The sequence below is a fragment of the Dama dama genome, chromosome 33, assembly GCF_033118175.1.
Source record: "Dama dama isolate Ldn47 chromosome 33, ASM3311817v1, whole genome shotgun sequence".
NCBI classification, from domain to species: Eukaryota; Metazoa; Chordata; class Mammalia; order Artiodactyla; family Cervidae; genus Dama; species Dama dama.
In genome coordinates, this window is record NC_083713.1 from 7,359,690 (window position 1) to 7,376,641 (window position 16,952).

Genomic DNA, 16,952 nt, shown 5'->3' on the forward strand with positions numbered 1-16,952 from the left:
TAACCAAAGCTTACAGATGCTTGTTCAAAACTTTTACATATTTAAACTGCAAAAAAAGATTTAGACTTCACTTTTTAAATATGCTCTAATTTTTTAAATCATAAAGTTAAAAATCAATTCAAACATTAACAGCAGTCACATATTTATAATTTTTACACATTTCCACTTCAACAAGGACTTATGCCTGTCAATGCAATATTCAAGGTTTTAACTACTCATGTATCAGCATCTTTGACTATTAATGTCCACATTCTATATAGTTTACATTGAATTAGAAAATGTTTGTGAAAGTTCATAAAAAACTAAACAAGTGATACAGTTTACATTAATCCGACACCTTGACACTCTAGTTGTGAGTGGTTGGCATGCGTAATGGAAAACACTTTGGATGGCACTCAATGAGAAGAAACTTAACAGATAACAGATCAGTTGAGTAATTCATAACAAAAGAAAGCAAATCAAATCTGATGGTTATTATGTAGATGATAAATGATTCTAAATGAATTTGACTTCGGCAAAATATTCACATAGCACTTTCAATAAAAGAACACAAAAGAACAAAAAACAAGGGGGTGAAAAATCAAAGGCAATTCTTATTGCCAAAGTTGTAAACTTTTTCAAAAATAATTACTAGTTTGTGTTGACTCTGCTGGCTGCCATGACAATTCTACTCACTAAAGATAAAAATGTTTTTCATTAATTGCCATGCCACCATACTCTGAAAGAGACCAGATTTCTAATATATTCCCAGACACCAAAGTCAAAGAAGCATCTGCTTCTATTTTACCGTGATGATCTGATGATCCGATATTTTGACTGGCTTCTACAAAATCCCAAAATTTCTCTTGACTGTCTTCTGCTAAAAACTCACTGAGAGAAAAGGGAGAAATATCAGAAATAAAACAACTTAATAAAAATCTTCCAATATAAGTTATATTACTAAGGAGAGTAAAAATAAGCTTTTAAGTTTCCAAATGTCTAAAGCTTGGCTTTTATTTGATAATATATATTACATATGAATATATGTAATATATTTCAATAAAATATTTTCTAACTTTAGGTAACTCTTACTAGCTTATTAGCTATTAATAATTAGCTTCATAGTTCATTCACTTAACAGCTTCATAGGTATTCCTTAAGAATCCTAGAATAATAGAAATGTAACAACAGGGAAGTCCCAATATAAAGAAAGGTTATGAAATCTCATTTGTGAAAATGCTGTCAGTAGTGGAAGCAGAATTAGGAATTTATAATTCTAATACTAGTTCTGCTCACTCATTTTCTGAAAGACTTACAAAGAACAAAAAAATATGTTTCACCTAAGGTTCTCCTGAGGAAAACATAACTCCTAGAAACATTTCTAGGAGACTAAAGGCAGCATGCTGTAATCTTTTTAAATCCATAAATCCAAACTTTAAAGACCATCAAATTTTAAAGTTAGCCCTGATTTAATAAAATCAGGTCTTAGAACTTAATGCCATCTTAATTTTTTCCTTGACTTTACTGTACCAACCTAAAATAAAACACTGGCTATTCTACTTCTCTGCATTCAAGAGCCTTTAAAATCCCAAGAAGAAAACGCAGGTACTCATTGAATGATTCGTGTAAATCGGTTATCTTCTCCTCCAAGCCATACGAATGTAGTGGTGGTCTTTCCCTGTCTTAGAGCAAACTACAGATCTGGATCTCAGCTTACCTAGCCAAAGGAAGACTTTCCCATTACTTGTCAACACTGGGATGTACAACTGTCACTCTACTCCACAGCTAGACACAGAAATATGGGAAAAATAAGAAACATTTCCTGGTAATGCACAGCTTCTCTAAAAATAGGTTTCTGAAAATACTCATTATAATAATGTATTATTTAGTGCCTCCTTGAGTGTGGCATTTTTCTAGGCTTTCGAGTAACTGACACAGATATCACACCAATCTTATAATAGCTTACAATGTAAGAAAACAGGTATTAAGACAGATTATGATGTATAAATAAATGTTAAATTCATGAATTAAAGCAGCATTCACAAGATAAGTGAGCAGAAGGGGGAGAAGTAATACACTCATTAGCTGTGAGAAGAAGGGTTCACTTAAGCTAAGACCCTCCTACAAAGGCCATATGCACATAAATATATACTTTTCATATAATTACAGAAAAACATAAACATCCATTCTTTCTCACCCCAATGCATAAGTAAGTCTTACAATGTCTAAGTGTCAAACTGTCTTAAGAAAATTAATTACCAGATCCACTGAACTAAGCCATGGAAGATAAGAACAGTACAAGATACTATTAAAAGGAACGCTGCCATTTGCTTACAGTATGCTTCAATTTGTTTGCTTTTTGCTCTAAATTGTTTTTTAGCTTCTGATATCTATTCCACTGAGTAAAAAATCAAGTTTTACAGAAGACATTCTACGGTGTCTGGGATTTGCTTTACAATGTCTTAGTGGAAGAAGGTAGGAAGGTGGTGATAGTGATGGTTATTGGACTTGAGTTGACAATCGCTAAAACTGGGTGACAGGTAGAGAGAGAGCACATCATATATAACATTTTCTCCACTTATAAATATATTAACTTTCTTAAGGGCATAGAGGTAGTAAAAGAAAAATTTGGAATTTACATTCCTGTCTTAATCACTCAAATCTATCAAGCTGCATTCTCAGGCCATCATAATATTTATGTATTCAATAAATGATTGCTTCAGTTTTAATAACAGAACTTTACTTATACAACATTTCTGTTAGTAACTATAGCTGCTCAAAACATATTCAGGACTCTACTTCAATTAAATATTGATGGACAATCAGAAAGCTACAAACCCTTCATTAGCATCAGGTCCAGTCTAAAAATACACACAGGAATATTTTCAGTCCCTAAGGGCCAGAAGCAAGGAAAGCAAAATGTCTGTGTTAACTGCATGCCTCGATGTATGGAGAAATATCTGACCCTTCAGCCTCCCACCATGGACGTGCTGTGACCCACCATCAGTGTCTGCCGTGGATGCAGGAGGGAAGGATGTGGCCTCAGCCAGCTCTAGAGGTGAATATGGAGTGGTTTCAAACAAGCACAGCATGTTTTGTCTACCCATCCCATTACCCTAGCAAATTATCTGTAAATAGCCACAAAGGAAAACTAAAAATAGTGAACCCAAATGGCAAATGGCCAGGATATCATGAAAAGGGGCTATGTTTGTTATGGGTAAACTGGGGTGAAGGAAACAGTTTATAATACTCACTTCACTGAGATCAAAGAACTGAAAAGAATTGATCAATTAAGGCTGACAATTTGAGCATACTTTCTCAAAAGTCCATAAGTATATGCCATAAGACTCTTCTAAGAAAATATACAAACACCAGTAAGTTTGTTAGTATAAGTGAGAGTAATGGGATGTTACCCTGTTATGAATATTAAGCAGATTATCTTAAAACATCTATTACAGATAGCTACACAAACTTATTTGTAAAGTAGTAGTAAATCTCAATGACTTAGACTGACACCAGACAAATCATCCAAAATAAGATGAGCAGAAAGGAAGAAAAAAACATCCAGTTAGTTATAAGAGTCCTAGCCCAGGCAGTCGTGGACCTCACATGCCTTCACACTTCACTGCTACAAACACCCAAGATCTAACAAGGGGCTCGGCCCATTCATCTAACTAGTTATTGTAACATCACTAGGACATGTAAGCAGCAGGGTCTGGTGGGGCGGGCAGGGGGGTTGTTAGGGCCTGGGGTTTGTTTCTGTTGCCCTTTAATTGCTGAGGAGAGGAAGGCATGGAGAAGTGACGGGAGAAAGTCTGTTTGGCAGAAAGTTGGAAGGCTCCTCAGCAAGTCAAGGCCAGCTCCTGCGTGTCCCATGTTCCTACCAGCCTCTCCTCAATACAAAGGAGGCTCTTCCTTAGGAGGTACACCATCAACACAACAAACACTTTGTTCACATCTTTCTAGGGATTAAGGAAAGATGTGAGAATATAAAATGCTAAGTTGAAGGTCACAAAGATAGACCACAAAGTTAACTGATGAACAGTTCAAATTTCCAGCTCTATCAAATTCTGAAATTACTAAATGTTTATCATTCACCTACCTAAATGTATGCTTTAGAAAGATTCGCTGTAGGTCCTAGCTATATGTTATTTGAGATACAATAAAAATAAGCTTCCCTCTATAAACAAAAAAACTAACTAAAAGACAGGTATCTGATTATACTTATGTAACAAACATTTACTAAAACGTATATTTCGTTTATAAAATCTTCCAAGAAATCATTGACTATATTTTACTTTATCAATTTTAAGACATTTTCTTTTTTTTTTTTTTTCTTCAAGTTTGGGAAATCTTCGTTACTGAGAAATTGAGATGCATGCTTTCTTTTTTTCCCCTAAGAACATACGCATGGTTTCTACAATCTGTCTACTAACTCTTTCTTGCAGTTCACTGATGTGTTGTCAAGTTTCCTTCAGCTTTCACTTTCTTCCATACTCCCCAGACCAGAGACTCTCTTCTAGTCTGAGAGGTAACGGTGGGAAACTTGGTGTGATTTACTGCACATTCACTACACTCCAAATCCCTTCAAAGCCTAGGCCTTTGAAACTCATTTTCTGCACCAAGACCCCAGGAACACAGCAGAAGCAGAAATGGCTGCATGGGGCATAAGGCAAACAGGCAAGAACCAGTCTTCCAGAGTTTCTTGAAGTTCCAGATGGTACTGAGGTAGATGGGGTAGGAGACTAGGGTCCAGTGTGTTTCAGGAAACGCTGCCCAAAGACAACTGTCAATTTTAAGACATATCATTGTTTTATAAAATGCTAAGAGTGAAAGATGCCACCATTAACAACTTGATTAACTGCATTCTGATTTTGGAAAAGCTAACATCAGACAAGACATGGCCACTTTCTCAGCGCCCCCCTGCACTCTTTTATCTGGGGTCTGTCTCCTTCCAAGTTCTCAGGAGGGCTATGTCCTCCACCTGCACTTCAACAAGCTCTCTTCTCTTTCTTGTATTAAACTCCCCTTAGAATCTTGTTCAAATAAACAGAAATTTTCCTTTCAGTACAACACTCTCTTCCTTTATTAGCATATTTACACTCTTCCTGGAAGGCACCATAATAACTTAACCAATTCAGTATATCTGTCTAAAGAAGTCCCTAAGGATCTCTATCATAGTGCAGTCCTAGCCTGCTGACAGAATCTGTGTTCTCTCAGCCTGGGAATGGTATACAACATAGTGCACGCTAAATGGGGCTCTTACTAAATGCATAATGAGAATCCCACTCCCTAAAAGCTCCCAAATATTCACTGGCAGAGCCTACATTTTCATTTAAACATGTGAAAGGAAAAAACATGTCTTCTTACCTGGCTTCTAATAACAATGGAGTGGAAAACCATTTTGTTGTAAGAGAGGTCGTAATGGCTTTTGAATCTGCCTTAACTGAGGAAAACAGCCATAGTCCAGTAAGCATAGTCAGAAGGCCCATTTTACGGCAAGCTCCTAGAAAGGGAAAAAAAAGATTTTTCTACAAGGCAATGTTTAAACCTGAATCTTTATACTTAAAGACACAAAATAACATGTCTGTGACAGAAATAAAAATGTTTCCAAAATATAACAGCACATACTATCTATAGATAGTCACTAGATGTTAGTTGATTACTGACACACAACTAAAGGTGTGTGGTTCATTACACTCTTTTCTATAAAGGCTGCACTTCATCTCCTGGGTGCCTATACCATGCAGAGATCAGCCTCTCATCTCGTAGGCTTCACTGGCTGTGGACCAGGGGCTCTAGGACATGCAGGCTTCAGCAGCTGCAGCATGAGGGTTCAGTGGTTGTGGTTCCCAGGCTCTAGGGCACAGACTCAACAGTTGGGGTGAGCCAGCTAAGTTGCTCCGTGGCAGGTGGGTCCTCCAGACCAGGGATCAAACCCATGTCTCCTGCATTGGCAGGTGAATTCTTCACCACTGAGCAACCGGGGAAGCCCAAAAAGTTGCTCCTCCACCCTTACCCTTAGTCTCCCACTCTCTAAAATAAGAATAACAGTATCTGCCACAGGGAGAATGAGAAGGCAACATGAAATCACTTTGTAACAAAAGTCACTTTGTAGCGAAAGCACTTTGTAATGTGCCAAGTACTGCCAAGTATTACACAAAAACTAACTACTAAAAGAGTTTGAAGTTCAGGCACTGTTGGTTTCTTGGGAAACAAAAAATTTAATATGAAAGTCCCATTTATAAACATGTAGTGGTTCAGTCCCTAAGTTGTGTCTGTCTCTTGTGACCCCATGGAGTCCGCCAGGCTCTCTATCCATGGTATTTCCCAGGCAAGAATATTGAAGTGGGTTGCCATTTCCTTCTCCAGAGAGTCTTCCTGACCCAGGGATCGAATCCCTGTCTTCTGCATTGCAGGTGGATTCTTTACCCTCAGCCACCAGGGAAGCCCCATTTATAAACAGATATATTTTTTAAAAATCAACATTAATAAAGACTAGGACTAACCAAACCAGACCTCTGACAATGAAACCTGCTAGCAGGTAAGTCCTGGCTTGGTAGGGTGTGGGGTGTGGGGGTTGGGGGGGCGGGGCTGGCGGGGAGAGGAAACTGGAAATGAGGTAGGCTCCTCTCCCAAAGTAGCAAAAATTACTGACATTTCCTGCAGAGGGGCAAGCAAGGACCCAAACTGTTGCATACAATTTCAGACCACTCAAGAACCCTCCTCTGGAGGTTCATGGACTGCAGCCTCAGAAACCTGCTCCTCCTGATAGAACAAACATGGGTTAGTAACAGTCAGAGACCTATGATCAATTCCTGAGTTTGCTAGTTACCAACAGTTTAACCCCAAGCATGTTACCTAATAACTCCTGCGCCCTTACCCTTAGTCTCCCACTCTCTAAAATAAGAATAACAGTATCTGCCACAGGGAGAATGAGAAAGCAACATGAAATCACTTGGTAGCGAAAGTCACTTTGTAATGTGCCAAGTACTACACAAAAACTAACTGCTCTAGCAAAATATGTCATAAGGAAGAGAAGCTAGAAACTATTTTCTAAACTATAGAATAACAGCTCATCACTATTACAAGGCCCCAAAAACACTCCTTGGAAATGTATCCTCTATGGCTGGGGCGGGGGGGGCGGTGGGAAGCACTTTGCTGTACTAACACAACATTGTAAATCAACTACAGTGCATGCCTGCGCAATTGTTTCCAACTTTATGACCCCTATGGACTGTAGCCTGCCAGGCTCCTCTGTCCATGGAATTTTCCAGGCAAGAATACTGAAGCAGGTTGCCATTTCCTCCTCAAGGGGATCGTTCCAACCCAGGGACTGAACCTGCGTCTCCTGCATTGGCAAGCAGATTCTTTACCACTGCGCCAACAAAAATTTTTAAAAATCCTACCCCCAAATCATCAAGTTCCTAAACCAGAGGCAGTGCACATGAACTATGTTCAAGCAGTAATAATGCTACAGCTGTGTTCACAATTTTTCCTGCAGGGACCTAGACGTGTTACCCCCAACAGTGATGATTCCAGATGAGAAAATGGATGCCAATGAACAGTACTCCCAGATCCACTGCATGCAAAGTGAGGAGGAGGCTCCTCCCCACTCCACCCGAGCAGACACCCACATTTACTGAGCAATTACTAGAGGCACTCTGGACAGCACCACTGCCAAGAGCTCTGCAAACAGCACGTCCCCAGCCTGTCCACACAAGGCCTGCTCCACTCCGTTGACCTCAGTAAACAGCAGTGCCTGGCAAACAGCAGACAGTCCATAAATACACTGCATGATGGGTGAAACACTATCACTCCCACCTTAAAAATAAGAAAATGAGAATTCAGAGAGGCTAAGTAACTACCTAATAAATAGCAATACTTGGAACCTACACCTGCCTGTTTTAAAAAGTTCTACAACACCATGCTCTCTGCCCTGGCTTTAAAAAGGGGTTCTTAATGTCCAGACCTAGACTGAGCATACAGCTTTATTATGAGGCCCAAGGCAAGTTCAAGGATTTCTAGGGGCAGAGTCTTTGGGTCCCAAATGGCCAAGAGAGGTATAGTCTCACCTTGAAACCAAGGAACCAAGGGTGTGATCAAGCACCAGCCTAAGAGATCCATACTGGGGCTGACTCTGGGGACAGAATGTGAGCTCCTCAAGAGCAGGGAGTTTTGTTTGTCACAGTCACATGCCTAGCATAATGCCTGGAACACAGGAGGCCCTCAACATAAACAAACACAGACTTTGTTCATTAACAGATGAATGAAAAGAACTGGGAGAAAAAGGGATGTGGCATCAGCCTAGGACTTAAGAAGGGTGAAAATGAAAACTATGCATCATGACTCACCCAGAGATCCCCTAGACCTGTTTTAAAGACACAGAGAGAGTTCTTGGGGTGCAGCAGAACATCATTAGAGGTGGGAAAGGGAGGAAAGCCATACATTAATGAAGAGCTTTCCCACACCCAAACCCCACATCCTTGATACCACAGGTAACACCAGAGGAAAAGACTGTTCACAGAAGTCAAAATAAGAACCTTTCTGAGTGGTCTTTTGTTTGAGGATACCTTCATTTGCCAAGATCCCATTTCACTCTGACCCTAGTAGTCTTTCAAGGTTGCTTATTAAGAGGAATAGTCTGCAAACTAACAGTTGGCAGAATCTTCACTGTGGCACTGCATGATTATAGGCATCACGCTTATGGCATGATGCATAAATTTAAAAGTTTTTAGTAAGTTCCAGGCCCAAATGATTCATCTATAAGATCTAGCATGTGGCCTGGTTTCTTTAGTATAAATTAAAGACACTATCTCTTGCTCATTTATTTAAAATATTCATCAAAGTTATATTATGGCAAGTGTTTATCCCTTTTGAAAAACAGAAAAGGCATAAAGTTCTAAGTCATCACCAACTTTTTCCATTTTTAAACTGAAGAAGATAGCTAATGGAACTCAAAAAAACACTTGAAGGGTTCAGGTTAATAGATGAGTTTCAACATATAGGGCAATAGCGAGGAAAAATATTATAAAGTACCCTTCTTGAGAAATAAATTTACTTCTGAAATAATTAAATTAATACACATTTATACCTAGGAGTTTCTCCATAGTTCAATCTAGTCCTCTCAAGTTAAACACAGACTGTGAAGGAGTTATACTACTGTACAAAGCAATGTTTATTTCCCTTATTAAAAATGAGTTTCAGCTAAGTTAATCAAAAGCAAGTCAAAATCAAAGGCTATAATCAACCCAAATTTTATGTTGCTATCATATAGTTATTTAAAACGTCTTCAAATATCACACTAACAGTGGCTGGCCAAGTGCATAAGGAATGTTTGCAAAATAGTTAGTGTAGCGCACTGTAAGGCATAAGACCCCAAGACTTCAAATGAACAAACTATGCCAGTTTTCAAATCTGGCAAAAAATGCAAAACAATCTAGAGATTCTGGTCAAGGAACGCTGAAGAGCTCGCGCCCGTAACTCATTGGCGATGTATGCGTATCTGATTCTTCTGGCAGGTCCCACACTAAAAGTGAAACCGGATCATCCAATTTCCAGTCAACAGCTCCTTCAAACAAACGAAAACGGTAAACAAAATTCATCACCCGAATTCATTTTAGGGAAAACAGAAATCTATAAAAAGATCCATTTTTTTTTCCCACCGCAGTCCTGCAAACCGCTGGCTCTCAACCTCCCTGGGGTCAAGCTTGGTCTGAATTCGTGTTAGGACACGTCCCCCACCTCCGTCTGCACTTGGGCACACGGGTTTCAAAGCTCTTCAATGAAGGCGCAAAGCCGATGAAGAGAGTCCGCGGCCACCCTCGCAGAAACCGGATTTGCCCAGGAAACACTGAAGGACTTCTAGAGGGACTCGAAAAGAGAGGAAGGGCTGAGACACAGGAGGGGAAACTGAGTCAGGAAAGAATCGGAAGATCAAGGTGACCGAGACACAGGGTGGCCTCGCTCCCCAGACCCTCTCTCCGCCGGCGAGACCTCCCTACTCCAACCCCAGGGGTACCTGTCACTGGTCTTGCAGCTGCAGCACACGCGCCACTCTCATCCCCTTTCCAGCCCATGCCAGGGGCCGCGCTCTGTCCGCGACGGCACCTGCGACAACGCCGGGGCGGGGCAGGACAGTGGCGCAGGCGGCAGCAGCTGCGCCAGTGAGCGGCCGACACGCGCCTTTCCCGCGGCTCTGCTCAGAAGCCGGCCTCGCAAAGGAGAGACCAGCTCCCGACCGCCCTTTACTTCCGCTTCCTACTGGCTAGCGCCGGAGGACTTCCGGCTACAGAGTCGCGGCCAGGGCCGCCCAGAGCGCCACGCTACTGCCATCTTACTTCCGAAGAGGTTCCGCCTCGCTCCTTGCTTCCGGGGGTTCAGTTTGATTGGCGAGGCGCTGTTCTTTGAGGTTTTGTGGACATGTAAGGGGACAACTGAGACAGAAAAGCTCTACCACAAGAAGAGACTGGATAGAATCCACTTCCTTAAACTTGTCCATTAAAAGCACTGTTGCACCGTAAAGGACCAAACGACTTAATGTTTCCGAGTTTCTTAGACTTTATCTCAAACTATCTTGGATAGCCTCCGTTCCAGGGAGCAGAGAAAATAATTTTTTTTTTTTTTTAATTTCATGAGACGTTTTTGCTTGTTTTGTATGGGCAGTGGCAGCTTAATCTGCAAGGCTTACTTTGTCTTTTGAATTACTTTTTGGCAAATATAAATTACTATGTAGAATTCTTTTAGAATTTATGACACTGGGCAAGTCATTTTAGCCACCCAGAAATGAGTAAGTCTTCGGGGGATATATTTTAACAAAGTGAGCTAAAAACCAAACATATTTTTGTAAGTACCTAAATAAAATGTGTAAAATATTAACTGACTTATGGTTATATGGCACAACAGTTCTTCCCTTGAGAGTGGCAGAACAAGTACTAAAAACACTTGCTTTGATCTGATAGTTATATGTCTGTACTGTGCTTAAGAACTTCTGTAGCTGACTGTTGGGTTTTCTGTTCCTTGGTAGACTAAAAGAAGTTCCAAAAAATTTAAGGAATGAAAATGATTGTTTCAAAATTTATTTCTTCAGAGAGATTTTGTGTTAGTAGTTTTCCATTCTGTATTTTGTATGCCTTTTAAGGCTATGGTTTTCCAGTGGTCATGTATGGATGTGAGAGTTGGACTGTAAAGAAAGCTGAGCACTGAAGAATTGATGCTTTTGAACTGTGGTGTTGAAGAAGACTCTTGAGAATCCCTTGGACAGCAAGGAGATCCAACCAGTCCATCCTAAAGGAGATCAGTCCTGGGTGTTCATTGGAAGGACTGATGCTGAAGCTGAAACTCCAATACTTGATGTGAAGAACTGACTCATTTGAAAAGACCCTGATGCAGGGAAAGATTGAAGGCAGGAGGAGAGGGGATGACAGAGAATGAGATGGGTGGATGGCATCACCGACTCAATGGACATGAGTTGAGTATACTCTGGGAGTTGGTGATGGACGGGGAGTCTTGGCGTGCTGCAGTCCATGGGATCACAGAGAGTCGGACATGACTTAGCGACTGAACTGAACTATAACTGAATGTTTGTGTCCCACCCCTAAATTCTCTTGGCTCAATTGGTAAAGAATCTGCCTGCAGTGCAGGAAACTCGGGTTTGATTCCTGGGTTGGAAAGATCCCCTGGAGAAGGAAATGGCAACCCATTCCAGTATCCTTGCCTGGAAAATCCTATGGACCCTGGCAAGCTACAGTTTATGGGGTTGCAAGACCCGGACATAATTTAGCAACCAAACCACCACCACCATCTAAATTCATATGTTGAAACCTTACCTGGTAATATTTGTAGACAGGGTCTTTGGAAGGGGCTAGATCATGAGGGTGGAACCCTCATATAAGGGGTTGGTTCCCTTATAAAAAAGACATCCGAGGTTCCCTTGCCTGTCTGTCATCTGAGGACACAAAGAGAAATTCTTGCATGTTACCCACATTTTTCACTTAAGCCTTTAGCATGTTACACAAAGTTACTCAAATTCTAGTCTGATAATTCCAAAATCTCTCCATATCAGAGCCTGATCTGATGCTTTATCTTGTCAGATTATATATATATATATATATATTTTTGTTGTTGTTGTTGTTGTTTTTTACTTTAAGGATGCCTGTAATTTTTGCTTGAAACCCAGACATGATGTACTAGGTAAGAGGAACTGAGGTAAATAGACCTTGGTGTGAATCTTTATATTTTTCTGTCTAGGAGTTAGGCTGTGTTTACTGTTGCTGAAGCTGTATATATCAGAGACCTAAATTTCCTCTGTTTTCCTCTTGTTTTTGTGTCCTCGTTTATATTTGGGTTTCCCTAGAAACTACTTCTTAAGTAGAGCCTGGGCATTGTTAGTCCTTTCAGCTGTACCCCACATTATTACAAGAGTCCTGTTGATGCGGTGGTAAGGTTGATGGGAGGGAAAATTGCACGATTCTATGATTGGGTCTTAGTTTCAGTAGGCCTGTCTCCCAGGGCTGTGACCTTCACAAGTGCTTTTCTCATTGTATGAGACAGGATATCCAGAGGGGGCTGGGCTTCGGGGATTCCTTCCCTCCAAGTCAGAAAGCTGCAGTAATGGCATTCTCCTCACTGTGTACGCCTTTGTTCTGGAGAATTCTCTGGACTTGTTTCAGAAGCGTTGCATTTCCCTTCCACCAGGCCAAACATGAACGGAGTTTTCTAAGGTGCTCACTGTGTCTGGGGAGGCTCCTGGAGGGAGACCCCACAGAACTGTGGGACCTCTCACCTTACTCTGGGCCCTTGGGGGTGTTTCTCTCTCAAACCAGTGTAGACTCAGCTCTAGAAATTTGCCCAAGTTACCTGTTCAGTGTTCCTATCGGTTAGTAGTTCCAGCAGCTTCTACTTCAGGTAGGATAATCTTTATTCTCTGTGTTTACACATCTCTCCAGTTTTGGGGTTGGCAGTTTGTCTTCTAACTCGATTCTCTGTTGACTTTCAGTTCATTCAGTTTTTTCTTGTTGTGAGGATAGGAAAGATGACTTCCAAACACTACTCATAGAGTAGAGACCATAAGTTCAGACACACTGCTTAGGAGGAGTTGTTGACAGAGCCCAGATCTCTAGATCAATGGTGTCTGATAGAAATAAAATGTGAACCACATATGTAATTTTAAATTTTCTAGTAGCCACATTAAAAAAGTACAAAGACACAGGGAGCTATATTCAACATTCTGTGATAAAGCATAATAGAAGAGAATATTAAAAAGAATATATACATATATATGCATAGCTGAGTGACTTTACCATGCAGCAGAAATTAAACACAACAAATCAACTATACGTCAGTAAAAAGTGTTTAAAAAGTACAGAGAATAGGTGAGATTAGTTTAATAACATTCTACTTAACCAATATATTTAATACATTATCATTTAAATGTGCAGTTATTTTAAGAGTTATTAAGATTCTTTACTCTTTTTTGAGATGGTGTTTGAAATCTAAAATTCATTTTGCATTTACAACATATCGCAGTTCAGTCATTTTAAGGGCTCAATAGCCATAGAGTCTGCTCACCACCCGATCTGTCATTTAAAAAAGTGTTCAGAGTAAACAGTGCACGCCTCCCCAGGAGGGTTCCTTGAACACACAGGCACCTGCTGTGCTTGTCCCCTCTGCCTGAATTGTCTTCTTCCCCCTTCTCCACAAGGTCTGCTCATACTTTTGACTTAGGTTACTGTCAGCATCAACTCTTCAGGAGGATTTTCCTCACTTCCCCACCTAAAATAGATCCCCCAAACTGTTACCTTCCCTCTCATTTACCCACGTCATTTTTTCCATTCTATATTTGTTTATAGTCTACTATACCCTGTTAGATGTCACCACACGAGGACAGGGATTATTACCAAATCCATATTCAGTCTGCTCTCTGCACCACAGACCAATAATTGGGAGACGCAGTGTTGAGGCAAGGAATAAAGACTTTATTCAGAAAGCTGGGTGTCAGAGAAGGTGACAGACTAGAGTCCTGAAGTACCATTTTATCATGATCTGGATACCAGTTTCTTTTATAGAAGAGAGAGAAGGGAGGAGATGAGGAAGTAAAAGAAAACCACCAAAAGCCTTGCAAAATGTCTACTGGTTTGGTCAGCCTGTGGAAAGGGCTGTGTTCGTTCCTCCTTTTCTGCAGCCGTTCACAGTTGGGCAGGGTCAGCGTGTTTCCCTGTGTGCTGAACAAAGGTGCTTCAACATTCAGGCAGAGGGACCAGGTTCCACAAGGCAGGCCACTGTGTATGCTTATAGCATACATATAGAATACACGGCATTCTTCCAGTGATTGTAGTAACAAAAGCAATGGAAAGCAAAGGTTAAAGTAAAAGAAACAGATCCAACACAGAGTCAGATTTTGTTCTGCCCCGTTACAGGACATTACTTAGTTCCATGCTGTGTTGTCCTCACCCCAGGACAGTACCATGCAACATCTGATGATGAATTCCAACCATATCACCCTCCTCTGTCTATGTGAACATACTCAACCAAGGAGATGTTCTGTCCTTGCTACTGTTCTTACCCTGTCAGCTTGTGGGCAAAGGACCTGCCATGAGATCAATGAGTCTCCTTGAACTATTTAAGAGACAGAGTATAGATTCTTTCAACTTTTAAGCTCTGTTTGTAATTCCAAAAACGAAAGCCCACTGTTGACTCTGTGCGCTTTTTCTTTTAACACAGGACTCAAGAGTAGGCAGACCCAATGGGAGAGTTATGTCCTCAGGGGTGCTGGCCCTACAGACCCAGGCCACCTGGTCCTTGTAAGGCAACCAGGGCCTTTAAATGTGTAGTTATTTTTAATGTTATTAAGATATTTTACTATTTTTTTGTATTAAGTGTTTGAACTAGTATATATTTTGCATTTACAAAGTTGTCTTACTAGAGTTCCTAACAAAGAATGATCTGTTGTGGTCTGTACACGGGTTGGAAATGAATTTCCAGACATGAGGCAGAATGACAGACAGTCAAGTATATTAGAGTGGGAGATGCTGTTAGAATAGTGGGCTAACTCAAGGGAGAGTGGAGCCCTTTCACAGCCTTGCAGCCAATTTTTATAGCCTCAAGACAGAGAAAACTCTTACTGAAATGGTGGCATTAGGTGATTGGTTAGGATACTATAGGGTGGATAGTAGGGTGGATATTTTACCTAATATGGGATCAGGGAACTGGCTGGTTTAGATCCCAGAGGCTCATGGCAACAGTTGCTATGCTATGCATGTTGGTCAATTCCAGAGATTTTTATCCTGTGACCTTGGTATAGGGCTCCACACCATCTGGCAAAAGAAATTGCCCAAAAGTAAGTTAATAAACACAGAAAGAATATCTAAAAATAGCCATATATAAGTTAACTGTAAATGCCTACCTTTAAGTATTTTTACACTGCTTTATCTTTGATTACATTTGCATCTTTCTTCTACTTGTATTTCTGTCAAATCAGTTCTTATTTTACATCTTTGATCCAGGATCTTATTCTCTCATCTTTATTGATTGGCCCCATAATGACATCCCTAATTTATAAAAAGGAACCGAAGCTCCTGGGGGACTTTTCAGTTGCTAATTTTATCACTTCAGAGAACTTGATGGACAGTGTCTGGTCTGCATCACTGGTCCCCACTCTGCTTCACGATAGGCCTTTTTGGGCCCTTGTGTCTCCCCCTTTCCTAACCTGTGGTTCCTTATCTGAATGTACGTGTCCACTTATGTAATGTTCACATGCTCCTGCATTGAAGTGCCTATTGTAAGGAAATCTGGTCCACATTTGTCCTTGGAACTCTTAGCACTTAATGTCTCTGCCACTTATTTAGCTACTTCTATACAGTGGCACATATCTGTTTGAGCTTCCCTAGTAGATCAGCTGGTAAAGAATCCGCCTGCAATGCAGGAGACCCCGGTTTGATTCCTGGGTCGGGAAAATCTGGAGGGCATGGCAACCCACAGAGTCCCTTGGACTGCAAGATCAAACCAGTCCATCCTAAAGAAATCAGTCCTGAATATTCATTGGAAGAACTAATGCTGAAGCTGAAGCTCCAGTACTTTGGCCACCTGATGTGAAGAACTGACTTCTTAGAAAAGACCCTGATGCTGCGATTGAAGGCAGGAGGAGAAGGTGATGGCAGAGGATGAGATGGTTGGATGGCCATGAGTTTTAGCAAGCTCCAGGAGTTGGTGATGGACAGGGAAGCCTGGTATGCTATAGTCCATGGGGTCACAAAGAGTTGGACATGACTGAGTGACTGAACTGAACTGATACAGTGTCATATAGCTCCTCTGTCTTACTAAATTGTTGGAGGAGGATGCAAGACTGGATTAAAAAGAGGAAGGAATTAAACTTTGAACTGCTCAAGGAAAAGGGAGGTGTCTGGCGGGGAGGAGGATATGCTCAGAGAAAGAGAGGGGAACAACATTCAGAGAATATCTTATGGCCAGAAACCAGGTTCTAAAATTTGTGTTTGCCAGATGACTGGGCGGTGTGTGTGGCGGGGGCGGGGGGGGGGGGTGGTGTTTAGGGGTGGGGAGGGGGAAGCTTGAGAATTTGGGATTAGCAGATGCAAACTATTACATAGAATAGATAAACAACAAGATCTTACTGTATAGTCCTGAGAACTGTATTCAATATCCTGGGATAAACCGTAATGGAGGGACTTCCCTGGCAGTCCAGTGGTTCAGACTTCACCTTCCAAAGTGCGGGGTATGGGTTTGATCCCTAGTTGGGGAGCTAAGCCCATATGCCTTGAGGCCAGAAAACCAAAACATAAAACAGAAACAATATTATAACAAGTCCAATAAAGACTTTTAAAAAAAAATCATGTCTTTGTGCTGGGTTAAGGAGGAGCCAGACAGGGACTGAAGCAGGTCAGCTAAAGGGCAACACAATCAAAATACTGCTTCAGTGGGCCAAGTGGAACTGGTGCAGAAGGGCGTACATTACAGTG

The 16,952-nt window shown here is 41.0% G+C and overlaps 1 protein-coding gene across 2 annotated transcripts in view; it reads right to left on the reverse strand.

The window, feature by feature from the left end:
* The window catches only part of UGGT1 (UDP-glucose glycoprotein glucosyltransferase 1), a 110,931-nt gene extending 100,703 nt beyond the window's left edge, over positions 1 to 10,228 (reverse strand). For both annotated transcript variants that reach the window (XM_061135376.1, XM_061135375.1), the window contains exons 1-3: positions 10,001 to 10,228; positions 5,350 to 5,485; positions 788 to 870 (exon numbers count right to left, since the gene is read on the reverse strand). In XM_061135376.1, coding sequence (XP_060991359.1) covers positions 788 to 870; positions 5,350 to 5,485; positions 10,001 to 10,058 — 277 coding nt within the window. In that variant the 5' untranslated portion in view covers positions 10,059 to 10,228. The remainder of the gene's footprint in view (positions 1 to 787; positions 871 to 5,349; positions 5,486 to 10,000) is intronic.
* Positions 10,229 to 16,952: the final 6,724 nt, after the last annotated feature.